Source organism: Microchirus variegatus, assembly GCF_963457635.1.
Source record: "Microchirus variegatus genome assembly, chromosome: 6".
Classification (NCBI taxonomy): Eukaryota; Metazoa; Chordata; class Actinopteri; order Pleuronectiformes; family Soleidae; genus Microchirus; species Microchirus variegatus.
Window position 1 is genome coordinate 21,780,347 of NC_139807.1, and position 26,700 is coordinate 21,807,046.

General features: G+C 41.5%; 1 protein-coding gene across 4 annotated transcripts in view; it reads left to right on the forward strand.

Moving 5' to 3' along the window:
* Positions 1 to 23,719, forward strand: part of flna (filamin A, alpha (actin binding protein 280)) — an 82,490-nt gene extending 58,771 nt beyond the window's left edge. The window contains exons 23-49 of one of the 4 annotated variants that reach the window (XM_083891108.1): positions 862 to 1,180; positions 4,089 to 4,262; positions 4,359 to 4,521; positions 4,612 to 4,772; positions 5,332 to 5,499; positions 5,587 to 5,710; positions 7,291 to 7,447; positions 7,534 to 7,723; positions 9,337 to 9,360; positions 9,886 to 10,133; positions 12,350 to 12,424; positions 13,145 to 13,244; positions 13,346 to 13,486; positions 13,598 to 13,726; positions 14,316 to 14,489; positions 14,595 to 14,756; positions 14,861 to 15,064; positions 15,647 to 15,799; positions 15,897 to 16,019; positions 16,615 to 16,881; positions 16,969 to 17,106; positions 17,260 to 17,375; positions 19,766 to 19,898; positions 20,037 to 20,213; positions 20,621 to 20,839; positions 20,930 to 21,127; positions 22,197 to 23,719. In XM_083891108.1, coding sequence (XP_083747234.1) covers positions 862 to 1,180; positions 4,089 to 4,262; positions 4,359 to 4,521; positions 4,612 to 4,772; positions 5,332 to 5,499; positions 5,587 to 5,710; positions 7,291 to 7,447; positions 7,534 to 7,723; positions 9,337 to 9,360; positions 9,886 to 10,133; positions 12,350 to 12,424; positions 13,145 to 13,244; positions 13,346 to 13,486; positions 13,598 to 13,726; positions 14,316 to 14,489; positions 14,595 to 14,756; positions 14,861 to 15,064; positions 15,647 to 15,799; positions 15,897 to 16,019; positions 16,615 to 16,881; positions 16,969 to 17,106; positions 17,260 to 17,375; positions 19,766 to 19,898; positions 20,037 to 20,213; positions 20,621 to 20,839; positions 20,930 to 21,127; positions 22,197 to 22,381 — 4,422 coding nt within the window. In that variant the 3' untranslated portion in view covers positions 22,382 to 23,719. The remainder of the gene's footprint in view (positions 1 to 861; positions 1,181 to 4,088; positions 4,263 to 4,358; positions 4,522 to 4,611; positions 4,773 to 5,331; positions 5,500 to 5,586; positions 5,711 to 7,290; positions 7,448 to 7,533; positions 7,724 to 9,336; positions 9,361 to 9,885; positions 10,134 to 12,349; positions 12,425 to 13,144; positions 13,245 to 13,345; positions 13,487 to 13,597; positions 13,727 to 14,315; positions 14,490 to 14,594; positions 14,757 to 14,860; positions 15,065 to 15,646; positions 15,800 to 15,896; positions 16,020 to 16,614; positions 16,882 to 16,968; positions 17,107 to 17,259; positions 17,376 to 19,765; positions 19,899 to 20,036; positions 20,214 to 20,620; positions 20,840 to 20,929; positions 21,128 to 22,196) is intronic. The other 3 variants (XM_083891110.1, XM_083891109.1, XM_083891111.1) reach the window with 3 other exon arrangements.
* Positions 23,720 to 26,700: the final 2,981 nt, after the last annotated feature.

Sequence of the window (26,700 nt, forward strand, 5' to 3'; positions counted from 1 at the left end):
TGAAAAACACATCATTATACATATTTTACTGCGCCTTCACACTTGTGAGTGTGGGTAGTCCTTTAAAAACAAACAGAAATTCTAGAGAAAAGACAAAACCTTCTCTCAGTTTAACAAAAAATCTGGTAGATTTCAGAAGTACACAGAAGAATGTTTCTAATTTGTCATTATATAGGGTAAAGCAGAGCTTTTCTTTTCTTATACTAGTGCAGTACCTGGTTTTTTAAACTGATATCTCTTGTATTTCTTCAAAGAACAGTGTAAAAGTCAGCACTGAACCATTGGACTTATGTGATTAAAATTCCTTTTTTTGCATTTATAGATCGATATGTTTCCAATTAATTGTATGGTTTATATTAAGATTGGTGCAAATTTGGATGATTGTGAAAATAACAAAAATTGGCCAACAAATGGTCACAGACTCACAAAACGAGACAAACACTCGTCAATCATAGTTTAGTCTGATTTAGAGCACAGCACAAGGATGAGACTTACAAAAACATATTTTTGTAATCGGCCATTTTGTACAATTTGTACCCTAGTTTCACAACAACAATTTCCTCCTAGAGCTTTAATGCTATCATATTCAGATTTGCAAAAAGTGCTTGCAGACCTAACATTATAACTGAAGCAGAAACTTCAAAATAATATTAAATACATGTTTGTATTGTTTGATTGTTCTGTATACTCCTTTCAGTCAAGTTTGAATTGTTATTTTGATGTAATGTTCCAAAAGTGAACTATTACTTTGTAGTATAAGTCTTTTATTTTCATTAGCTCTAATGTGTTTTGTAATTTGTATTATCATTAGCTGACACTCATGTGGTCATTTATTATCCATCTCCTCACCGCTCTGCTCAGGTTCTCTGCTCTGGTCCAGGCTTGGAGCGCGCCAAGGTCGGGGAGACGGGGGAGTTCATCGTGGACTGCACCAACGCCGGCCCCGCAGAGTTGACTATCGAGATCATCTCGGACAGTGGCACTGAGGCCGAGGTTCATATCCAGGACAACGGAGACGGGACCTACACCATCACCTACATCCCTTTGTACCCGGGCTCGTACACACTCACCATCCGCTACGGTGGCCAGGACGTGCCAAACTTCCCAACACGGCTCAATGTGGAGCCTGCGGTCGACACGAGTGGAGTCCGTGTGTTTGGACCAGGAGTGGAGGGCAAAGGTAAGACGTGTTTTGTTCAGTATAGTTTATGGATTTTTTTTAAATGTTGTTTTCATTATGTAAATTCCTCAATTGAATTCTGGACCTTTTTGTGTTTTTCTTCATCCACCTTCCTTTGCATATCCTATTATTGTCATACTGCAACATTACTGTTATTTTAGTTTTATATATCAGTAGAGATGCATTGAAATGCTGGTGCTGACATCAGTACAATCAATGTCAGCCTGTTTTATGCTTCTTTTTTTTTTTTTTTTGCACATAACAACTTGAATGTAAACACAGAAAAGTAAAAAATACATACTGGTGCATTTACGCTTTATATTTTGAACAAACACTGATGAATGGTGAAGTTCAGCTGCTTTAGTCCACTTCAAAGTGATCACAGTCCCAGTGACACAGAGCAGAGATTGAATATTGCTGAATTTTACATTATTTGAACTGAAAGTTACGTACGCATGGGCAGGTCGAGTGTTTATACCAACAAAGTCACCCATGACCCCTGATGATACCGGCCAGCCTATATCTTCCGGTGACATCAGAAAAAACTGCTTTGAAAACAGCTCATTTTGCTGTTTAGACTGGTTTCGACCACCGTTTACATAGAACAACCCCCTCTTGGTCTAAGCTGTCAGTGAAACCACACCCTGCTCCTTTTAACATATGGAATGAAATAACCTAAAAAAAATGGGGGGGGGGGGGGGGTAGGTGGCTTATTCTGTTATCATTTGTGTAGTCATACAGTGGTATGCAAATCCCTGTAAATCTTCATGATTTTCCTTTATAAATCATTGGTTGTTTGAAAAAGAAATTTTTAGTTAAATATATCATATAGGAGACAAACACAGTGATAATTGAGACGTGAAATAAAGTTTATATGATTTACAGAAAGTCTGCAAGAATTATTCAAACAAAATGTATGATTTATAAAGGAAAATCATGAACATTTACAGGGGTGCCACTACCATACCACACATACCACTGTATTTCCATCATCTGTTTTTGTTGTTACATGAAAACAAAATGTACTATATATACTTAAGAGAGAAGGATCAAAGACAGACATATTTCTAATATCAAATCAGACACTAATGAAATACATTGAAGTGGCTCTGTGGTGTAGTGTGGTCTGTTACTGAATGAGCTGATAATGTCCTATCAGCTCATTCAGCCGCTGAATAATCATCTGTTTGTTGTTTTTGTGACGATGAAGTCTGCTAACACGTTAGCATAAAAATCGCTAGCTTAAAATGCTAGCAGTCCACACACCAGCAGTCTCTGTGCTTTCTGAAGACGTTCGTTCAGCCACAGTTCAGATATTGTCCTGTTCTCTTTGCCTTCCTTTGTTCAACAAAGCTTTGATGATGATCACGCTTTAATTTCACACTGCACACACACACCCACACACACACTGCACACATTAGAGCAGCCCAGGCACTCTCTCTCCCCCTCCCTCCCTCTCTCTCTCTCTCTGTACGTGCATATTTATTAGCCATGTGTATTCTCCGTGATCGTCAGCTGATTGGCTGAAAAAACAACAAAAGCTCTGGAATGTGAGCTCGCCACACCCAAACTAGGAGTGATTCACAGCGATAAAACAACCTTAATTCAAACACAAAGTTTATGGTTTTAAGACCCACAATACTGTGATTTGAAGCATGTAGTGGCTTCTTCAAAACTTCAACTTGTGTCATTTTGAAAAAAAACGGAAATCCCTAATTTTGAAAAAAAGGGTTAGAACACAGATTTTTTTGTAGTTGTACGGTGCACAGGGTCCTCGCTCCTGTCGGAACACCAGTTAGAAACAGTTTACATCAGTTCGCATACTGCATTTGGGTAGAAAACGCCTTAGCATTCAGTATGGTATGTTGGGCTGTGTCTGAACACTGCCAGGAGGTCATACCCTGCAGTGGCTAACCAAGAGCTGGAGGCGATGAGGAAGCAGAGGAAACCATGTCATTCCTGGCCAGAAGGGGGGGCCACCAGTAGCGAGCTGGGCCACATGCGAGAGGAGAATCGCTGTGTCTCGGGTCACCTGAGACCAGGATGGCACGCAGACCAGCCAATGGTCCAGATACGGCAGAACCTTCATGAAAGGGAGAGGCCAAACGGGAGCACCCCGGTCTGATAATGGCGGCCCTGAAAGCAATCCACAGAAATTGCCTGGTGGTATGGGGACATGAGAGTACGCGTCCTTCAGGTCTATTGAGGTAAACCATTCCCCTCTGACAACAGTACGCAGAACCACTGCAGTACTGAGCATGTGGAACTTCATGACCTTCAGGAACCTGTTGAGTCCCCTCAAGTTGAGTGATGGGGCGGAGTCCGCTGTCTTTTTTTTTACCATGAGAAAGTAAGTTGAGTAGAACCCCCCGGGTGACAGGGGGTCTACTGGCTCAATGGCACCCTTGTCCAGGATGGCAGATAACTCCTGGTTGAGGGCATGGGCTTTTGCCCGGGTCGCGTATAATGGTCATCTTGACCCGGCTGTAAAGGGTGACTTTGTTGGTATAAAAACTCGACCTGCGCATGCGTGAGATGGAGACATTCAGTGCATAAGTACAGCCTCTTGCGGTCAGTAAGGATGAAATAGAACCTAATTGTGAACACTTCCCGTTTGGCTTGAGTGGTTCATAAGAGAAGTATGCATTTGTTGCGCAGTTGGAGAATTCTGACTTCAAATATGTCTTGAAATGGTTAGCACCAATTTATTTTTTAACAGCCCACAACTTAATATCAAGTAACACTTTTTTATTTTAATTATATGAAATACCTCATGTTACCTCCTACAATGTCACTACATGATGTGTGTGTGTGTGTGTGTGTGTGTGTACAGGTTTTAGATTTGGTTAAAAATAATTAAATAAATGAATCGGCAGTATAAACGTTTTGTCCCGGATCTTCTTTTCAGGTGTTTTCCGCGAGGCAACCACAGATTTCACTGTGGATGCTCGTGCTCTCAGTCAGGCCGGAGGTGACCACGTCAAAGCCCTCATCAGTAACCCATCTGGCAGCCGCACGGACGCTCTGATCACTGACCTGGGAGACGGTACTTACAACGTGGAGTACATCCCCTACGAAGAAGGTGAGCATAATAACGTAATAACGTGTGCTGATCTTCTGGTGTTATTCAGTGTTCTCCATTGCCTTTATAAATCATATGTGTGTGTCCGTGTTTCAGGCCCGCACAGTGTGGAGGTTTGCTACGATGGCTCTCCGGTGCCGAAAAGTCCGTTCCGCGTCGGTGTCACAGAAGGCTGCGATCCAGCTCGTGTCCATGTGCACGGTCCAGGACTGAAAGGTGGCATCACCAACAAACCCAACAAGTTTACAGTGGAGACCCGGTAAGTGACTGAAGCAGAGACTGAATATTCAATCTGAAGTTATTTTGCTGCTCGTTTCTTTTTTTAATGTTCTTTAACATCTCTCTGCAGCGGAGCAGGTACTGGGGGTCTGGGTCTGGCCATGGAGGGTCCATCAGAGGCCAAAATGTCCTGCACTGATAACAAAGATGGCAGCTGCAGTGTTGAGTACATCCCATACGAGACCGGAACATACAACCTCAACATCACCTACGGAGGACAGCCCATCAAAGGTCAATATCAGCTGCTGGATGAATTATTAGACATGCTCATTGTAGTATTTTACTAGTTATCTAAAGTGAAGAACATAACTTCTGAAGTTTAAATTGTTCAAGTTTAACTTTTAAAATCACTCTATTTTCATGCTAGTTTTAAAAGTAATTTTCAGTTTCAAGTTGAAATTAAAAATATTTCTCGGCTCAACAGTATGAAGCAGTGCATGGGCTGGTCCTGCAAAAATGTCACAATAAAAGCCTCCGTGAAATAAGTAAAAATATTTCGGAGACCATACATGCTTTTACTCTGAAATTGATACAGGAAGAGTTTCATTGGTGATTTTTTTTTCCCACAGATTTAGACAGTAAAACTGTGGTCAAATTTAATTTTCACTGTCTATTTTACTGTGGAGAAACTTGAATCCTCTATTGTCAACAATAATGGCTTACATGTAGGAAAAGTACACGTGAAATAGTAGGTTTTCCCATAAAAATGAAGATGTTTCTAAACTGCCATGACCTTTGCCCTTCTCTCTAAAATGTATTGTCTAAATTCACTGATGTTTTGTCCGAGCAGGCAGCCCATTCTCTGTGCCAGTCAGCGACACGGTGGACAGCACCAAGGTGAAATGTCAGGGTCCAGGACTGGGCAACAATGTCAGGGCCAACATTCCCCAGGCATTCACTGTGGACGCCTCCAAAGCTGGAGTGGCCCCGCTGCAGGTCCGCGTTCAAGGCCCAAAAGGTACGTGTGTTTTCTGACGTTGTCAAAGTCGCACATGCCAGTAATCAAAACACCTCTAATGGTATGTGTGTGTTTGTGTGTGTGTAGGTGTGGTGGAGCCTGTAGAGGTGGTGGATAACGGTGACCAGACTCACACGGTCAACTATGTCCCCACCAGAGAGGGACCTTATTCCATTAATGTATTATATGCTGACGAAGAGATCCCACGCAGGTAAGGGAAAAAAAAAGAGAAAAAATAAGTTATAAATAAATGATTTTAAAGGTCCAGTGTGTCAGACTTGGTGACATCTAATGGTGAGACTGCAAAGTGCAACAAACGGAAGACTCACCCCTGCTTTAACCCATTGACGCTGGAAAAGCATTGCCGCACTTCTACCATTGACGGCGGGAGAGCGGCTGCACGTTTTATTCTCTCATAGACACCGGTAAAGTGGATACGTAAATTTTCAGGGGTATAAGGGTTCCTCGCGACATTGTTTTGAAATGTCTTCTCACAAACATGGAGGACTTTGACAGTGAAGAGATTTCTGAAGGCAGTGATTTTGAGGAGTTTCTCGTCTTTGATGATGTCATCGCTGATAACTTCGAACGCGATAAACAAATCTACCGGAGTGTTGAAAACACTTCGTAGATTACGGTGGTAATTCTTTGTCTTCCATCACTTTCAAAACCTTCAAACTCATCGTCGTTATCGCGGACCTCGTCGTCTTCAAACATAATTATGTCTTAACCATAAATCCCGGTCGATTTGTGTGTGTGGGGGGGGGGGTGTCACTTTGGCAGCTGGTGACAGCGTGGGAAACAGGAAGTAAACAAACAAAGACAAAAGGTAAACAAGAAGGAGGGGTCTCTGGCGACACTCCTCCAACATCCGGTTTACTAAAGGTGGCTCAGATTTCACCGCTCAGCTCCTCCGTCTTTCACCAGCGGGGGGCGCTGAGTAAAAGAGGAGAGTTGAAGGAGGAAATGGAGTCAGCGGTGACGCGGAGAATTTAAGGGAAGTGAGGTAGACAAAGGGGACGTGTCTGATCAGAGAACTTCTGTAAATCACACAGTTTGTCCGGCGATGACCGACTTAACTGTGGTTTTAACAGATCACGGAAGTTTCCTCTCAATAAGTGATCACAAGCGGGCGCCTCGTTGCGCGGCTCTGGAGCTGTGTAATACGTGGTCCACCGACTCACGACAGGAACAGCTGGTCGACAGTGAGTTAGGAGCACGGTCTCCTCTTCTGCAGGTATAACGGGGAATAACTCGCAGGGAGTTATTCGCGGGGTCCTTGATTAAAAATAAAATAAAACAAAAAGGGAAAAAAACAAAAATGGCGTAGGAGTAGACAGAGGAAGAATCTTCAAAGCTTGGCCAGCAAGGATGCAGTTCTTCGGGGTGTTGATCCTCTCCTTGAACACATACGTCTGCTCCCGCGGACAAAAATGGTTGAAGAGAAATTGGGAGGAGTCAGTTTGAGCTTTTAAAGGCTTCTCCTGTGGGATACGACCCCCAAGAATCCCACCAATGGGTGAACGGCTGCCTACCGTGGATGTCATATGCCGCAATGGTTTGTGGGGAGTGAGTCCATCACAGGCGGGACCCCCTGGTGGTGTGGATTCTTTCTTTGTTCTCAACCATGTGGCTCTTGGTTTTTATGACCGCCATTTTAAGTCCAGGCTTGAGTTCAGGCTTTATGACTTCCCAGTAGGTCGCAACAGATTACAATGGCTAACCCCAACATAGGTTTAATCTAATGCTAATTCAAACATCTAAAAAAAAAAAACCTGTGTTCCTCTTTAGCCCATATAAGGTGAAGGTGCTGCCTACTCATGATGCCAGTAAGGTGCGAGCCAGTGGACCAGGCCTCAACACCACCGGGGTTCCTGCGTCTCTGCCGGTTGAGTTCACCATCGATGCCAAAGACGCAGGCGAGGGACTTCTGGCAGTGCAGATCACTGTGAGTGCTCACATCTTAATTAAAAAAATGAAATCAAAAATGCCTCTGTTGTCGAGCTGTGGTAACTCTTCTGTCATCCACCACAGGACCCAGAGGGAAAACCCAAGAAGGCCAACATCCGTGACAACCATGACGGCACCTACCTGGTGTCGTATGTGCCGGACATGACGGGCAGGTACACCATCCTCATTAAGTACGGAGGGGATGAGATCCCGTATTCGCCCTACCGTATCAGGGCGCTGCCCACCGGAGACGCCAGCAAGTGCACAGTCACGGGTATGTTCTTTTCTTTTTGTCTGTCCTCTCTGTCCCTTACCAGAATTTGGCATTTTATACATGTAGACATGACTGTCTTTATTTTTAATCTCTGTGCTGATTACAGCTGCTTTCAGTGAAAAACATTAGTGTGACCACACAAAACATGATAAATCCTCAATTTTACTAGGATGTTATCATGCGTTTGTTGGTGAAACTCAGCTTGATAACTTGGACAACTTGATGGAGACAAAACAAAAGAGCAAGGTGCTCTTTGTACTTGTTAGGAATAATATTATTTGTGACAAATTGAGTCCTTTTCTCTCAGCAAACCTGCTGCTTCTGTCTTATCTTGTTATTTATCGTGCACCAGTGTGTTGTGTTCCTCATGCTGTCACTCAAGTTACTGCTGTATAGGGCTCTTGGTTGTTTACAAACATTATTGCAGAAGGTTGCAGAAGGGTTAGCGTTTAGCAGTGTTGTCGTGAAGTTAGTCGACTCATGTATGAATTCAGACGGCTAAAACAAAAGGAGATGTTTTCCTCGTACTACGCCAGCTTGTCGCCTAGTGATAAAGCAAGTTATGCTTGGAAATTCACCTTGGTGAATGGGATACAGCTTGATGCACTCTTTATTCCAAGGAGAACTTAAAGTCCTACACGACTCTGGATGCTTATGAAAGTGAACTGTTACAGTATTAGCAACACAACTTGTCCAGATTTTTACCGGCTGCTTCCTACAGCTCACTAAACTGCCCTCTGGGAAGGGTGAGCAGAACAAATAAGGCGGACAGCGTGAATGTCTTTAAGAGGTTTTATTCTACACACAACTTAATAGGTTGTAAATCGACAAAGCAAACAGGTTCTGATGATCAGTTACAGATGAAAAACAGGAAAATATACATGCTCCATACCTGCTGGAAAGTGCTACACAACTAGCAAAACAACCGGAGTACATTAGCTTCTAAGCTACGGTAGTTTGACTTAAACCTGAGTTTAATTACGCTGTTGCTCTCAAACATTGTTTTTTAACATTGTCATTCATAGTAATAATTACTTCATTCATGTTAGCTTGTTACCTGATGCCAAAAATTAACGTAATGTTAACTGATATGGAGTGAGCATGGAAAATTCTTGCTTCTTTTATCATTTGCTCGTTCCAGTCGCTCCTCCTGATGTCTTGCAACCAAAGACGTCTCCGGTTAGCCTTGAAAGGAGGGCAACTCGGTACCGGTAAAACTTCAGGCTTTTTTCTTGTTTGTTAGAACGATTAGTGCAACCAACAGCACAGTAAGACATGTTGTTGTGTTGCTCACAATAGTGCTTTGTGCAACTTCAGAAACAGACATGCGCAGTAGAGAGAAGGTGACGCGCGTGTGACGTAGGCTGCCAAGGGCTCTATACAAACACACACATACACAACTCCCCCCCCCCCCCCCCCCCCGCTTCACACTCCACCATCACCTTTGTTTTGTTGTTTTGTTTTCATCCACGTGTTTGGAGCACAGTTACTGCCTCCCACCACCACCCCCCCCCCACACACATGACTGTCTTCACATGTAATGTCTTTTATTTGTCACTTCTTTGTTTTTGTTTTTTCTCGCTGCCCCTGCTTCTCACCGTTCCTCTTGTCAGTCTCAATCGGCGGTCACGGTTTAGGTAAGCCCACGCAACGACTTGTCATGTGAACTCGTCTTCTTTCTCTTTTTTTCATCTTTCTGTCAGCATGGAGGATAGTGGCACCGGCTTTCAACAGGATAATCTCGTCTCTGTGTCTCCTGCTATTACTTCTTTCTCTCTCCTGTCAGATTCTTCTTCTTCCTCCTCCTCCCGTCTCATGAACCGTTTCTCACTTTTAACTGTTTGACTCTGTTTCCCTCATGATTTTATTGGGCAAACTAATGGACTAACAGAGGAGGTAGGATGGCATGGTGGAATGGCAAAATCTAGATGTGTAAAAGTGTACGATTGTAACACGAGCCGTAGGAACAACAAACTGAACGATAGCTGGAAATAACACGACTGGATTCCATCCAACTTTAACCTGGTCTCATGGTTGTGGAATGTGCATGCTGAATGAATTGTGTGTGTGTGGTGTGTGTGGTGTGTGTCAGTGTAAGATTTAAAAAAAAAAAAAAAAAAGGTCACAAAACAAATTCACTATAAACAAATTCTATTGTTAAGGCGCTGGCGTCGGCCCAACTATCCAGATTGGCGAGCAGACGGTCATCACGGTAGACGCCAAGGCAGCCGGGAAAGGCAAGGTTACGTGCACCGTATGCACACCCGAGGGTGCGGAACTGGACGTGGACGTGGTCGAAAATGAAGACGGCACATTCGATATCTTCTACACAGCGCCACTGCCTGGAGAGTATGTCATCTGTGTTCGTTTCGGAGGGGAGCACATCCCCAACAGTCCCTTCCAAGTCACGGTGAGTCACAGCAAGTACATGCTGTTTTACTGCAATGGTGTAGTTGACAAGGGGAACAAAGTAAAGGAGTGAATAATGAATAATGAAGAAAAGATGATAAACCAGGGGCAGAATCAACGAACGCAGCCAGAAAACAATGAAGAAAGATGGTGAGAATCACAGGATACGATATGCGATGACATGGTCCACGATACCAATAGCATCACGATGCAACGATTCTGTGATAATCAATATATTGTAAGACAATCGAAGATATCGATACATCACGATATCTGTCTAACTGAAAAAAAGAAAACCTCAAAAGTCAAAAGGGCAGAATTTCTGTATTTCATCATCAAGTGGTGAAACTGGCAATTTGTTAATTAACCTCTTCTTCCTCCTGTTTCCCCCGGTACCAGGGGCAGCGTCACACACAAAAACGTCATAAAACCATATCTAACTTTAACAAACAGACATTCTAACCATTCTAATCTTCATGAAACACAGTTAAAACACAGATGGATCAAACAGCAGGAGCGAAAAAAAACGCTATAGCGCACACATTGAAAAGCGGCACCACAGCATCAGCGTGATTATGTAAACAAAAAAAGCTGTGGAGACGGCGAAGAATTCACAGATTCCAGTGGTATCATTTTTATCACTCTACGACCAAGATTCACGGATCCAGCCCCAAAATAAGAGCAAAACAACAACTGACTTTCAAGAAATACAAGCAGAAATTGTTGTCTTACCTTTGCTGTTTATCAAAACAAGTTATTTCCACCGGAACAAAACCACTTCTAATGAAGAACTACACTTCCCAACATGCTTTGGGAACAAATCCCGGTCTGATTGATCATTACAGAGCGACATTAGATCGTTCTGATTAGAGAAAGGTGAATGTCCGCACAAATCTCATATGACACAAAAGTCATATGCATTTATGTCTTTTTACTCGCTAATGAAGTGATTCACACATATTTGGAGACCGGGGTCTGAATCTACCCGTTTAGAGGTTTAAAACAAGCTGTCAATCACCCTAATTGACCAAGGTAAGCCAGAGCTATGGCGCTGCGTAACTGAAGACGCTGCAGAGTCACAGAGTTGTTATTACGCGCCGCACAAGGAGCATCCATTTACAAGTTTTATTACGTTTTTTTTTTTTTTCAAAACAAGTTTTTTTTAAACCAATAGTGACATGTCAATAAGATTAAATGGGTTTTTAATAATTTGGTTCCTAAGAAATCTCAAATGGCACAGATGGTGCCAAGCTGTGTCAAAAGAGAGAACGCCCAGACATCTCTTTACTAAAACTTCTGTAACTTTACTCGCATTTTTTTTAAGCTCCTACTGCATATTTTAAAGGTGATATTTGCTTTAAAATGCAATATATTTCTATGCGAGAGAACAAAAAATCCTTCATTTATTCTGTGTTCCATGTACATTTACTCTGACAAAGTGGCATCTACAGTGAAACTAACACCTCTGGTGGAATCTCACAATGTTATCTATATTTTGATATTAAGATAATCCACATAGAGCTTGTAACTGCAGAGATTTACTCTATTTAGTTTGGGCATGTCATTTTCGAGCAGGGACTCCAAAAAGAGTGTCAGGGTCAAATGTTAATATTTGCCCTGGCATTATGGATTATTGTATTGCACATGGAAGGACAGCGATGTATCACCAAATTGATATTTTGACCCACCCCTAAGAAATAGTATAGTATAGTATAGTCTGTGGTTCACCAATAAATGAGCAAAAACATTAAAGACGTAGAGACATAAAAATCAACAATCGATAATAATGTTAGAAAAAGGTGCACATTTTTTAAGTGTGATATAGTATATTTTAAATCACAACTGGTGATAATAAAAGTAATGTAAACTCTGTCATGTAACAACATAAACTCGTCTATTGTCTGCATAAAGATTGCTCTTAAACTTAAAGTGTTGTGGATCAAATCCAGACAGAATCTTCGCTTTTGAGAAGAATTAACCTTTTTTAATGAAGAATTAAAGGCTTTTGTATTGTGTACATACTGTATATACGTATATGAAGGTGCAGTAAACCTAATGTTGGCGTCCCTGTCACGGTTGTCTCCCTACAGGAGCTTTGCCATTTGGCTCCAGGTGACACCAGACGTTTTCTAAACCACTCTGACTTTTTTATTCCCTTCCAATCTCTTCCCTTCCTCCCCCCCCCCTCCCTGGTCGACCACCTCCCATTCCTGTCAGGCACTGGAAGGAGCTCCATCAGACCAGCTCCTGCAGCAGAGCCAAATGCCCCAGTACTACGCTCAACAGCCCTGGGTACCCACAATCTCGGTCTCCAGCCTCTCTTATCCTTGTCTTAATTCAACTTTTTGCTCTTTTTTTCCCCCTTGTCTCATCATCTCTATTATCCTAAACATCATTGTCACCCCTTACCCACCATCCGTCAGTCAACATCAGCCTCTTATTGCAGGTGTTTCATCTTTAAAAGGGGGCTTTCTCTCTTTATTTCACTCCCTCCATCTCAGGAACAGGATTCCTTATAGACATGGACAAGGCAACAGAGCTGCATAATGAAATAATGAACATTTTAAATTTCAAAACATATGCTCACAGGTTTTATTCAGCAGCACAGGAAATTTGGGCCACGTACTGTTTATTTTACTGTGCAGCCTGTCTGTTTGGCAGTGCTCCATGTCGAGAGACAAAAGCATCCATTTTGAGAATCACCAATGTGGGCAAGTCGGCTGCTCCACATTTTACAAAATGGCTCCCTGCTGCTATCTTTTCAGTTTTTGTCCTCATCTCATTCTCTCTCTCTCTCGCAGTTTGTCTCGGTGTCATCATCCTGAACTATGATCACCATTGTCCTCTCCCATCATTTCACCTCATTATTGTCTCGTCCCATTTTTTGTTTGTTTGATGGTTGGAAGCTTGTCTGCCCCTGCTGCACTGTGTTGATTACATCCATTCATCCATTCCTCCATCCATCCATCATGCCGGGCTGTTTATCTGACCTCCAACCTCTTGTCACCTCAGGCAACAGACAGGCCAATGGGATTGAACGGTCTGGATGTGGCTGGGCTGAGACCGTTTGACCTCGTCATTCCGTTCACCATCCAGAAGGGAGAGATCACGGGTAATTGTGATGGAAAAGCACAGATTGTGAATTCCAGCCTCTTGTGTTGTCCTCTGTGTCTCAAAAGTATATTTCTATTTCTTTCTTTTTTTATCCTGAAGGCGAGGTGCGAATGCCATCCGGCACAGTTGCCAAACCTGACATCGCAGACAACAAGGACGGCACGGTGACGGTCAAGTACGCTCCCACCGAGGCCGGCCTGCACGAGATGGACATCAAATACGACGGAATCCACATCCCTGGTATTTTATATCTTTTTGAAGAGAAGAAAACACATGAACAATTGTGTTGGTGGAGAATCTGGCATCATAAATCCACATTAATTTGTTTGTTCTTCTTCTCCTTGTGTACAGGAAGTCCCCTGCAGTTCTATGTGGACTACATGAACAGCGGTAATGTCAGTGCCTATGGACCAGGACTCATCCATGGAACCGTCAACAAGCCTGCTGTCTTCACTGTTGACACTAAAGACGCTGGAGAGGGTATGTACTATGTACTGGAAACTGTAAATGTATTTTTAAAGCTTGTAATTAATTCAACTTATTAGCAGCAACTTATTATTCTGACAGATAACAACGACATAATTTCACGCCATAACATGGAAAAAAAGTTGTGATAAAATTGCTGTGTTTAAAACAACTCTATACACAGAAAAGTAAAGTTTATAACGTATTCGTGTGACTCCATGGGAGCCGCCATTATTCTCCAGCATCATTTTGGTGAAGTCGGGGTAGGTCGATCAGCCCCGACTTCGCAAGTAGGAGGTCCCACTTCGACAGGTATTCCAGTGCATTTTTTCTAGTTGGAGGTCGGATAAGTCCCACGTCCAACTGGTTTGGATGAGCTCTGGAACGCAGCATTAGTTGTATTTATTTACTGTAACATCATTATTTATTTTTTGGTTGAATTATTTGTCTCTCGTGTTTTCACATCACAGATATATGAAGTGTTTTATAAACAAAGTTTAATGGATGGGCTCGTTACCACAAACTCCTTCCACTCGCACCTTCATTTGTAAAAACTTGTATTTGCAACAAAAACAACAGCAGCATTCATGTCACGTCTTTGTAGGTGGTCTGTCTCTGGCCATCGAGGGTCCATCCAAGGCCGACATCAGCTGTGTGGACAACCAGGACGGGACATGCACTGTGTCCTACCTGCCCGTCCTGCCAGGAGACTACAGCATCCTGGTCAAATACAACGACAAGCACATTCCCGGCAGCCCCTTCGCTGCTAGAATTACTGGTAACATTGTGCTTTTTTTCTTATCATCTCATTTTACTGCAATAAGAAAGTAATATAATAACTGTCATTGCTTCACTCGGTTCCGTGTCACTGCTGTGTCTCCAGGCGATGACTCCATGAGGCTGTCCCATCTGAAGGTGGGCTCAGCTGCAGATATCCCTCTGGACATTGGAGAGTTTGACATCAGTCAGCTGACCGCCTCCCTCACCACACCCTCGGGCCGCGAGGAGCCCTGCCTGCTGAAGATGCTGCGTAACGGACACGTTGGTAAGTGTATGTGTGTGTGTGTATCTGTGAGTGAGTGTGACGAAGGACAAACTGTCCTGTTCATATCGTGGTCTTTTTGTATTCACCCCGTTCTCTGCCTGCAGGCATCTCGTTTGTTCCGAAGGAGATCGGCGAGCACCTGGTGAACATCAAGAAGAACGGTCGCCACATTCCTAGCAGCCCCATCTCTGTTATGATCAACCAGTCAGAGATCGGTGATGCCAGCCGTGTGCGTGTGAGCGGCCCAGGCCTGAGCGAGGCTCGGACCTTTGAGCCTGCTGAGTTCATCATCGACACACGTGATGCAGGTACGCACATGAGACAAGTGATGTAATTGTTTAGTTTGGTTTATTTGCACCTTTGTAAATTATACAAATTACATTTTTGAGTTTAATTTAGTATCTGGGCAGTATCTATACCATATTGTGGCTTACATAAGAGAACATAGAGATTTTACTTTATTTACAACTTCATTTAAATTCTGTTTAAATCAAAATCAGAACAAAATAGAATGTCAACATTAACTGTTATTTTGCTGTTTATCTGTTTTATCTACACTAGTGTCACACCTGTTATCTTCCATTTCTCATCCAATGTCAATGTCCTGGAACTGTTGGACTGACATTTTTTGCATTTATAGATGGCTTTTGTTTGTAATGTATTGAATTTTAATAATTATTGCTTTTTGTTTTACTATTTTTTTGACTCAATTCAAGTAAAACGTATTGCTGAATAGATTTATTATACTATACTATCCTTTGCTGTCCTTACCCTAGAGTTTTTGTGATATTGTATCATTTCGAATGTCCCTGCACTGTATCTACATATGACAGTTTGTTAGGTTTCATTTTAAGTCATCCATATTAATGGCCACTCATGTTTTGATGCAGGCTATGGCGGCCTGAGTCTATCCATTGAGGGACCCAGTAAAGTGGACATAAACACGGAGGACCAGGAAGACGGCACCTGTAAAGTCACCTACTCTCCCACTGAGCCTGGCAATTACATCATCAACATCAAGTTCGCAGACCAACATGTGCCAGGTTTGCTTACCTTTTCATAACAGTCGCAGAGAGACTGTGGAGTGGCACTGTGTTGTTCTGTTCTGAACCTTTAAGCCTAACGTGTTTGTGTTTACAGGGAGCGCGTTCACGGTGAAGGTCACCGGGGAGGGCAGGATGAAGGAGAGCATCACCAGGAAGAGGAGAGCAGCATCGGTCGCCAACGTAGGCAGCCAGTGTGACCTCAGCCTCAAAATACCCGGTGAGAAAAACAGGACATTGCAGTACAACTCAACATTATTTTGTCACTGTCACAGAAAAACCCTGTTGCTGATGAATTGAAGAGGTCACATTTGAAATGGTGTTTGGTGTATTTTTATGCTTACTGACATTACAGAAGCTAATTTTTCCACAGACTAGTACTTTTTGCAACCAGTAGTCAATCTGCAATCTGTTTCTCCAGTCCTACTTTATCGGGTTCAGATTTCAAACTGAAAAAGTATTTGTGCTTTCCATTTACATTGGAACTGGGAGTTTTGTTAGCAGTATGAGGTGATAAGTAAGTGGCCCACCATGTCATTTTATGCGGCCCACGAGTGATTAATTGGTTTTAAAAGTCTGTGTTAAAATAGGTCTATGCTGCTTTAAGGCGTGCGTTGATCATAAACTACATTTCCCATCATGCATGGCGATTGTGTTACCCGCCACTAGATCGCAGTGTATCATTTTATATGTATCACGCGACGAGTGAAATTGAGATTGAGACTGTGATCACAGCAGAATGTGTTCACAAAAGCCACAACCAAAAACGATGCGGCAGTGAAAAGCACCACTAATTCAAACATGTGTCTCTCCAGAGATCAGCATAGCTGACATGACTGCTCAGGTGACCAGTCCGTCTGGTCAGGTTCACAAGGCAGACATCATGGAGGGCGAGAACAACACCTACTGCATTCGCTTTGTCCCCACCGAGACGGGGGTGCACACCGTGTGCGTGAAATACAACGGCGTGCACGTCCCCGGCAGCCCATTCCAGTTCACCGTCGGCCCTCTCGGAGAAGGCGGAGCTCACAAGGTTCGTGCCGGAGGACCCGGCTTGGAGAGAGCAGAAGCTGGAGTACCAGGTTAGTGTGGCGACTGGATTATGAACGTGTGCATTTTTGTTTTTAAACACGTGTGCCTGACTTTGTCTTGGCTTTTGTTGTGTGTAGCTGAGTTCAGTATTTGGACAAGGGAGGCTGGAGCTGGAGGCCTCAGTATCGCTGTGGAAGGGCCAAGCAAGGCTGAAATCGCCTTTGAGGATCGCAAGGATGGCTCCAGTGGAGTGTCATACATCGTACAGGAGCCTGGTGAGAGAAGAGATGGGATGAGTCCTGAGCATGTGTTTTCCTGAGGTTTTTTCAAGCGATCTTGTCAGAAATGTGTGCCGTGGAGGCCCGTCCCCGTCTCTCTTGTTTGGTTTTTCGGTGTTCCATTCTGATGTGAAATCCATGCCCCTGCAGGAGACTACGAGGTGTCCATCCGTTTCAACGACGAACACATCCCCGACAGCCCCTTCATCGTCCCCGTGGCCTCGCCTTCGGATGACGCCCGTCGCCTCACTGTTGCCAGTCTTCAGGTGAGGCTCTGAGACACACACACATCTGTGTGCACACACACCAGGCCACAGAACACTGCCCACAGTGCAGCAGCAGCACACTGAAGGAGTCTGGAGGCAGAGAGAATATCAGACAAATAATACCTGCACAGTGCAATCTATAAGTTCAGTTTTTGTGCAGTTAAACTATTAACAAATCTTCACTCTTGAGGACTTTGACAGTGTGCAACAAAGGCGGATGATGCTCATATGCAAACATTTAAAGTTAAGTGTAAAAGTATGCATGATTTGTAGGCCAAGATAATGGAACTTTAAAGGTACAGGTGTAGGGTCATCATCAGCTGCTGCTGCACTGTTGGGCAGTGAAAGGGCTTCTGGGATATCGAGAGGACTGTGTGTGTTTCTCGTGCCTCATTCTAAAGGCTCTCAACAGCCGCCAGCCTCTAAAAGTCACATGGGGCGCTAAAGGGTTAAAGAGGTCTGACATGGGGCTGTTTTCTTTTCTCACTCTGTTTCCACTCACTTGCGAAAAATATATTTAAAATATTCTGACCAAAAATAAAGGCAATTCATTGTGACGGTTGTAAAAAATACAACTTTACCTCTCAAAATGGCACTAAAAAGCAAATTAAATTAATTTACCTTACATGTAGGTGAGAAACAATACATGATAATAGATCGCAAATTCCACAGCATTACAGATGGGATGCAAGTTTTCGTGAAATTTAACACAAAAACCAAGAAAGATAATATTTTTATCTTGGCTTAGGTAAACTTGGCTTGTAACTGAAGGGTTGCCAGTTCAATAGATCATAGTTCATAGATTTTCATACATTATATATGTATATATTAGGGATGCAACAGTAGTTATCCCACGGTTCGGTATGTCTCACGGTTTTGGGGCCATGGTATCGGTACGGTTTCGATATCTTAATGCAAAACTGCTCAGACGAGCACAGGCAATATTACATTGTAAAAATAGTTAAAAGCACAGATATAATCAAACCACAAACTTTATTTAAACAATAGTGCAATATCAGATCAAATGAAACAGAAAACATGAAATCACACAAATTAAAAATAAATAAAGTTTAGTGCTATCCAATAAAAATAAATAGTTTGTTGACATTCATTTTCTCATTCTCATCGTAGTCTACACTGAATCCTAAATGCTCTCACACAGCGGACCTAAATGAAGACGGTGCCGCGTCTTGTTCCCTCGCCATTGTTTCTGCATAGTTCATGTTAGTTGGGTTTTGAACCGGACAGGGTGTACTGAACGGTTTGATAAAATACAGAATATCGGTACCCTAATATATATGTATGTATATATATTTGCAGTGACGTGCGGTGAGCTCTAGGGTTAGGGTAAGTTAGTATTTCCTACGTTGCAGACAGCGCACCATGCAATCTGAGAATATCAAGATTGTAGTACTGTACAGAAACTTAAACTGTGTCGTTGCGTGTTAGAGAGAGAGTGCACTTGCTCATTTGAAGATAATGCGAAAAGCAATGTGAACATAAATGCAGCACAGACATAGTAAAGTAACGTCAATAGGCAATGTAGCATTGTGCTTTTTGACATTTTGACTATACGGGAAACTGACTGCACATGCGCAAACAGTCACATACACAGCGATGAGACAGAAAGGCAGAGGTCTGTGCCTTTGCTCTGTAATAGAACGCTATGGCGAACGGCTTGTGCAGCCGCTGCCTGACCAGAAAGCAGCGCTGTTGAGTCGCTTTTATTAGACTATGAAAATTTAGTTATCTGAAATTAAAAAATACTAAAATTTAAAAAATAATCAAACCTTCCTTGACTGCCTACCCTGACGACACGTCACTGTATATATGTGTATATATATATATATATATATATATATATGTGTGTGTGTGTAACTATATTCGTCTGCATGCATCCCCACAGTCAAATTACACCTTTAGTCTATTCAAGGAAGAATCCTCTGTTCTCTTAACTTTCTCTTAAACTATACATAAGATAAGATTATTACATATTCATACATATTCTAGGAAGGTTCCTAGTAGAGGGTTAGGGTTAAATGCAGAATTTTCCTAAAGGGATAAATAAAAATACAGAAAAGAAAATCTCTATCTTTTCACTGCACAGCCCTCCTCTTTAGCCCTGTTAGCGACCTCCAGGTAACGTATGAACAGCATATGTACAGTTAAAGGTCCAGTGTGTAGAATTTAGGATTGGAATCAACACTTACATAAATATAATACTATTTAACAGAAAAATTCAACTTCGCATTCTCTAGATTCTCCACACTGGACCTTAAGTAGACGGTATTGTGTTAACAGTGCACCTATTTATGTGGGTTTAGTTGTTTGGCTGGGGTTTAAATAATGGAGAAAAGGTGTTGAGTTTGCCAGTGTGTGTTGTCGAGCAGGAGTCCGGTTTGAAGGTGAACCAGCCTGCTTCATTCGCCGTCAGCCTTAATGGAGCGAAGGGCGTGATCGACGCAAAGGTCCACAGTCCGTCTGGAGCCCTGGAGGAGTGCTGCGTCACGGAGATCGACCAAGGTAATGACGGGATGTCCACACTCGTCTGGACATCTTCTGAGTGCTCGCTCTGCAGTTATGTCACAGTGTGGGGAGAACTCTACGACAGTGTCTTTGGACACGTCGACCCATCGCCTTCTGTTTTTTTTTTTCGTCCAGATAAATATGCAGTACGGTTCATCCCCAGAGAGAACGGCCTCTATCTCATTGATGTGAAGTTCAATGGAAGTCACATCCCCGGTAGTCCGTTTAAGATCCGAGTTGGAGAGACGGGCCAGGCTGGAGACCCAGGGATGGTGTCTGCCTATGGACCAGGACTAGAGGGAGGCACCACAGGTAAAAAAATATATAATGAACCAGCTGCATAAAGCTGTGTCCTTCACCAGCTCATCTGGATGACCAGAGCTTCAAAGATCAGTTTGACCTTCTTCTAGCTGCAATGAGGATAAGAAGATTTCAGACTCAACATTAACAACCATCAGTTATTCTCAATCTCCTGTTGAACCTTAACCACTGATAATCCATTCATATTGGTTTATTTTGAGTTGTTGGGAAACATAGCCTGTGTGTTGCATTCACAACATACGACTCGTAAATACCAAACCCCGGGTTCTAAACACAATTACGAGGTCAAGATACTTGGTTATGAGTGCGTGTGAACAGTCAAATCGCATCTGCTATTAATCAGATTTGAACAGCGTACCTGGAACTAAACCTCACACCCGCCTCCTCACTTTCCCAAGGAACTGCTTGTGATTTTGTGGTGAACACGAGCAACGCGGGTGCCGGCGCTCTAGCTGTGACCATCGACGGGCCGTCCAAGGTGAAGATGGACTGTGTGGAGTGTCCTGAGGGCTACAGGGTCACATACACCCCAATGGCCCCAGGCAACTATCTCATCTCCATCAAATACGGTGGCCCTTACCACATTGTCGGAAGCCCCTTCAAGGCCAAGATCACTGGTGAGGAATAGTTTAAAAAATGCCCCCTCCCCCCCCTCAACAAAAAAAAATCTCAGTGGGATTACACCTACGCTCTTCTCTGTCCTCTAGGTGCCAAGCTTGTGTCCAGCCACAGTATGCATGAAACCTCCTCGGTGATGGTTGATCCTCTGTCCCGTGCCATCAGCTGCTCTCAGCAGGGACTTCCTGTCCAGTCAGACGCCACGAAGGTAGTGGCCAAGGGCCTGGGCCTGACCAAGGGCTTCATTGGTCAGAAGAATAGCTTCAGTGTTGACTGCAGCAAAGCTGGTGTGTATGACTGCAACCAAGACACATGTCACACGTGTATCTGCATAAAGTGTATAAAATGTATATGCTAGGTTAAGTATATATGCATGTGAAGAATATTGTCCTCACTTCATCTTGTCGTGCACCAAACTCCATTGAGAAAATCTGCTACTTTGCGTCACAGAACACAGGCTTTATAATCCACTGCTGTATAAATCAGCAAGCCCAAATTTCTTATTTTTTAAATTCACTGTTTGAAGTCCTTCATTTGGATTCAACTAAATGTCACAAACTTATCAAACAAGTAAACCAGCAGCAGAAAAAACACTCAATTTGTCTGTGACATTTGGTGGGGAAGAGTGAGCATTTTATAAACTTCAGTTTCCAGTTGAAAGCAACTGTCTGACAGCGTAAGAAAACGGCAAATATATTCTTAAGATATTGTACACTCAAGTAGGTGAGGAAGTTTATTAAGTGAGCCAATAGTTAAGTGGCTAAAATCTAGGGGTGTGCCAAAAAAATCGATTCACATAAGAATCACGATTCTGATTTACTAAAATGTCCCAGAATCAATTTTTATGTAGAGGCACTTTTATTTTTGTTACTTGCAATAGTTACAACAATTCCAACTAAGCATGGATAAATGTTCAAAACATACTAAATCTGAAAAATACACTTTAATGTCTCCATTTGTCATTCTGTCTTGCAAAGCAGACTGGAGTAGATCATCCTTTGCACACCTATAGATTGAAGCAGAAATCATTATGAATCAAATCGTTTTGAATCGAAAATTGATTTTGAATAGAATCGTATCCACAAAAATCGGAATCGAATCATGAGAGTAAAAGATTCCCACCCCCAGCTTGCTTGGAACCTCGTCAGATCAGATGGCAAAAAAGCACCATGTATTATCAGTGATGGAAAAGCAAAGCAAAGCAAAATGAGTCGAGTCGAGCTGAGTATTGCTACAACTGTATAATGGAAAAGCGCCATATTTGCCCCCACTGGCTGCCATATGTTTTCAGATATACCATGATATCTGTGTCAGAAACTTACTAAGATGTTCTGTCTGATCCGTCTCCATCCACAGGTCGGAACATGCTCCTTGTTGGTGTGGACGGTCCCAAGGTTCCCTGTGAGGAGATCCTTGTGAAGCATATGGGCAACCGCCTGTACAACGTCAGCTACCAGCTCAAAGAGAAGGGGGAGTACATCCTGGTGGTCAAATGGGGTGATGAGCACATCCCTGGCAGCCCATACCACATCACTGTCTAACCCCCCCCCCCTCAGCCCACACCCAGAAAATGAAACCAGTGTTCAAAAAGCAACAAGTGAACGTCCAAAACCAAAAGAAGTTTACAGCTACATGGCCCTTTCTACATTACAGATATGCTAATTGTGTTACAGTGCAAGTATTTAAAGGTGGATCATTAAAAAAAAGAAAAGAAAAAAAAAGGGTCTTGCATTTAGATTCCACTTTAAAACAAAAAAAATAAGAGTCAGATTTTAAAAAAATACACAATTTTCACAGAAAACTCAGTCAAAAATAAACAATAATAGACACTGATTATTCTTCACTTGGCCATTCACTCCATTCTTATTTCTGTAAATTCCTCCATCAAATAATGGAGGGATAAGTTGCACCTTTTTTCATTACTGTAAGCTGGCATTCAGTGCCTTAGGTTATTTTCCATGTTATGCCATGGGCATGAGCATATGTGTCTGAGCTTAGAGTAGGATGCTAGAAAAGCTTAGCAGTGTAGCAGCAGCAGATTTTTTTAAGCCCATCATTGGACGGAAGGTCACATTTTACACTGGAGGAGCTACCCTTATATACAAAATGAATGGATTCAGTTAAATATGAGCAAAGAGTGTCTGCGCCTTCCTGACCTGTGGGTTTAATCTGTGACACTTTGTTTTTAATCTGTTACTTAAGACAGTCTTCATAGTGTTGGTGCGCAGTAAATGCTGAGCTCTGGCCCAGTCCACATGATGTTCTTTAACTAAACCCAGTTGTTTTACCTGCTGCTAGTGTGATCCACGTTTAGTCACTGCTGTTCTGAAAACAGGGATGAGACCTAAGAGTTCAAATACTTTTCAGATGAGGTCAACGGAGAGAAGACACATTTCACAATAGCTTTCCTTGCTCGTTTCCCCGTCACACATACTCTCTCAACACTTCCGCTGGGAAACGATGCTTTCTGTGTGTTTAGCGCGCGTAATGCCAACATGTGCTCTGCATGTCACGTTACAAAAATAAAATCAAACTGGCATCAACATGGCCTTTGGCGTGCTTTACATTTCACTGTGGAACTTTTAAATGAACAATGTTTAAAAAAGGGAAATATCTTAAAGGTTTGTTCAAGGACAGATGGGCTGATGATTATGTTGTGGTCATTACGCAAATGGAAAAGAAACACAAATAAAACCAAGATGTCCAAAAACAAAAGAGAACAGATGTCGCTTTTTCTGCTCAGTGTTTATCTCACCACCTCCCCTCTCATTCTTTCAGCTTGCTATGTGCATAATCTAGATTTCAGAACATAAAAATGGATCCTATTGTCCTAAATAAAAGGCTTTAAAAGTGTTTGTAAGACAGTATTTTGATACACAATAAAATTGTCTAAATATTTTTTTGTTGTCAATCTAATGGGTGTGTTTTTTCTCTTTTAAATGTCCAATGTGTAACATTATGGAGGGTATAATCAGCCAAACCTGTTTATACTATATACAAGTATGTGTTTATAAGTAGGGCTGGGAATCATGGACCACGATACTAATAATATCACAATACAGCTATTCTGTGATGATCAATATATGGCAAGACAATCATAGAGCGATACATCATCTTGTAAGAAAAACACACGGGAAGGTCTTCTTCGTCTCTCGGATGTATACATTCCTTAGGTTTATTACATTAAAGGTAGTTACAAAGATTACAGCGGTTCAATGAAAGCATGGTTTAACCTATGCCAGAGGTGGAAAAAGTACTAAAATATTGTGCTCAAGTAAAAGTACCAATACTTTGTTGAAATATTACTGAAGTAGAAGTAAAAGTAGTCATCTGAAAATGTACTCAAGTAGAAGTAAAAAGTAGTTCATTTGAAATGTACTTTAAATAAAAGTTACTTAGTTACCTTGCGTGGGGTGTGAGGGTAGTAGAAATATGACAAGGGTCAGAAATCCAAAACTATACTATAGAGTATGCCTTGCTTAGACATACTCTATCTGGTGTTGTCTCTTCTGTCCTGTCTGAGTGCACTACTTCCTCACAGTGAAATTCTCCTAACTCAACATAGTCATACATATTTATGTACAGTCAATGAGTGTGAACCTCCCACATGTGTAGATTGGCTGACTAAATCAGTCCTATCATCTCCAAAGGCCCGTTCCACAAAAGTAGGATCCAGATATCCAGGATGAATGATTGATCCTGGTTCAACGAATCCAAAACAAGCGTGTCCAGGCTTAGTTGGTTCCACAAAGACCAGGATGATCGAACACGGATTCATCAGACCAGGTGAAACCTATCCTGGATCAGTGCGTGTACACAGCTTCCTCAAATAGACCTCGCTGTCGATCACAGATTCTCAGATTCACCATGACAACTGAGGCTGAAATCCTCATGGAGGAAGTGAAAGACCAAATCAAAAAAGAAATGAAACACGATAATGAACCAACGAGAAAAAGCGATCGCCTGAATGCGTAAGTAGTGCGGAACTACACGTCAATTCCTCCAACGAAACATTTACGATCCAAAAAGTTATTTAACATCTTTGATAACGTAGTTGTACTTTGATAATGAGTTGAAATTGTGAGTGAAAATGTGTAAATGTCACTTCCTTTAGATTGTAAAATACACTTTGTGTGTGTGAGCGCGTGCGTATGCGAGCGAGCGAGCTTGTGTAGCGTGTGTGCGCGCGTGCGTATGGGAGTGTGTGTGTGCGTGCGTGCGTGTATTATATACAGACCTTTTAATGTGCATTCATTCTTATGTTCTATAATATACTTATGTTCTATAATATTCTATAATATTCTTATGTTCTATAATATTCTTATGACCTATAATATTCTTGTTCTATAATATTCTTATGTTCTATAATATTCTATAATATACTTATGTTCTATTATATTCTTATGTTCTATAATGTTCTATAATATTCTTATGTTCTATAATATTCTTATGTTCTATAATATTATTATGTTCTATAATGTTCTATAATATTCTTATGTTCTATAATATACTTATGTTCTATAATGTTCTATAATATTCTTATGTTCTATGATATTCTATAATATTCTTATGTTCTATAATATTCTATAATATTCTTATGTTCTATAATCTATAATATTCTTATGTTCTATAATGTTCTATAATATTCTTATGTTCTATAATATTCTTATGTTCTATAATGTTCTATAATATTCTTATGTTCTATAATATTATTATGTACTATAATGTTCTATAATATTCTTATGTTCTATAATATACTTATGTTCTATAATGTTCTATAATATTCTTATGTTCTATAATATTCTATAATATTCTTATGTTCTATAATATTCTATAATATTCTTATGTTCTATAATCTATAATATTCTTATGTTCTATAATGTTCTATAATATTCTTATGTTCTATAATGTTCTATAATATTCTTATGTTCTATAATATTCTTATGTTCTATAATGTTCTATAATATTCTTATGTTCTATAATGTTCTTTGAATTGGTTCTTTATGTCTTTGCAGAGACAGAGTTCAGTTTTGAAAGGAGCTGATTTACTTGCTTTGATTTATCCTTATTCAATAAAGCAGCATCGTGTTACTCTTTGATGTGTTTTTATATTTCTATCGAGTGTATAAATATAAAATATAAAATTATTATAAATTATTTTTGAATTATTGTAATAAATGACCACACATGTTTAGATAATGACCGTGGGTATAGTTGAATGTGAAAACATAGTGTAGTGGACAGTGGAATAACTATTAGTTTACATTTGTGGTGACAGCTGCTGTGATGAGGGATGAGATTTCATAAATCCTGTGGCGTTAGCCTGCTCCAGACCAGGCTAACGCCACAGGTTAAATCTCCATGGTAACTTATGCCATAACATATCCTGCTTTCCCCTATTCTGCTTTTGAGAAACCAGATCACAGATAAATTAAGTCAGGATAAACAACATAGCCCGGCTTAATCCCTTATCCTACTTTTGTGCAACAGGCCTCTGCTGTGTTCTCGGGATGTTTGCTGTTGAATTGGTGGAGACAGTGATTTTGTGGTGTGGCGCCATGACTGAGTGTGATGGGGCGGGGGATGATGTCCATCAAATGTTCTGTTCATAGATGTCAATAAAGTTACGGACTTACTCGCTGCTGATAACATAGCGCGATTTTCGTTAACTTCTTCCGCTTGAGGAAACATAGTGAAAGAATCGGGAGTTATAAAACTACTTCAACACGTTGATATTATTCCTAATAACAATTAGTATTTTTAATTAGTATATAATTAATAATTTTACTAATACTCACGGTCCTTACCGCCGCATTATCAACATCCATAAAAAAATGTCAACATCCGGTACCGTTCACTT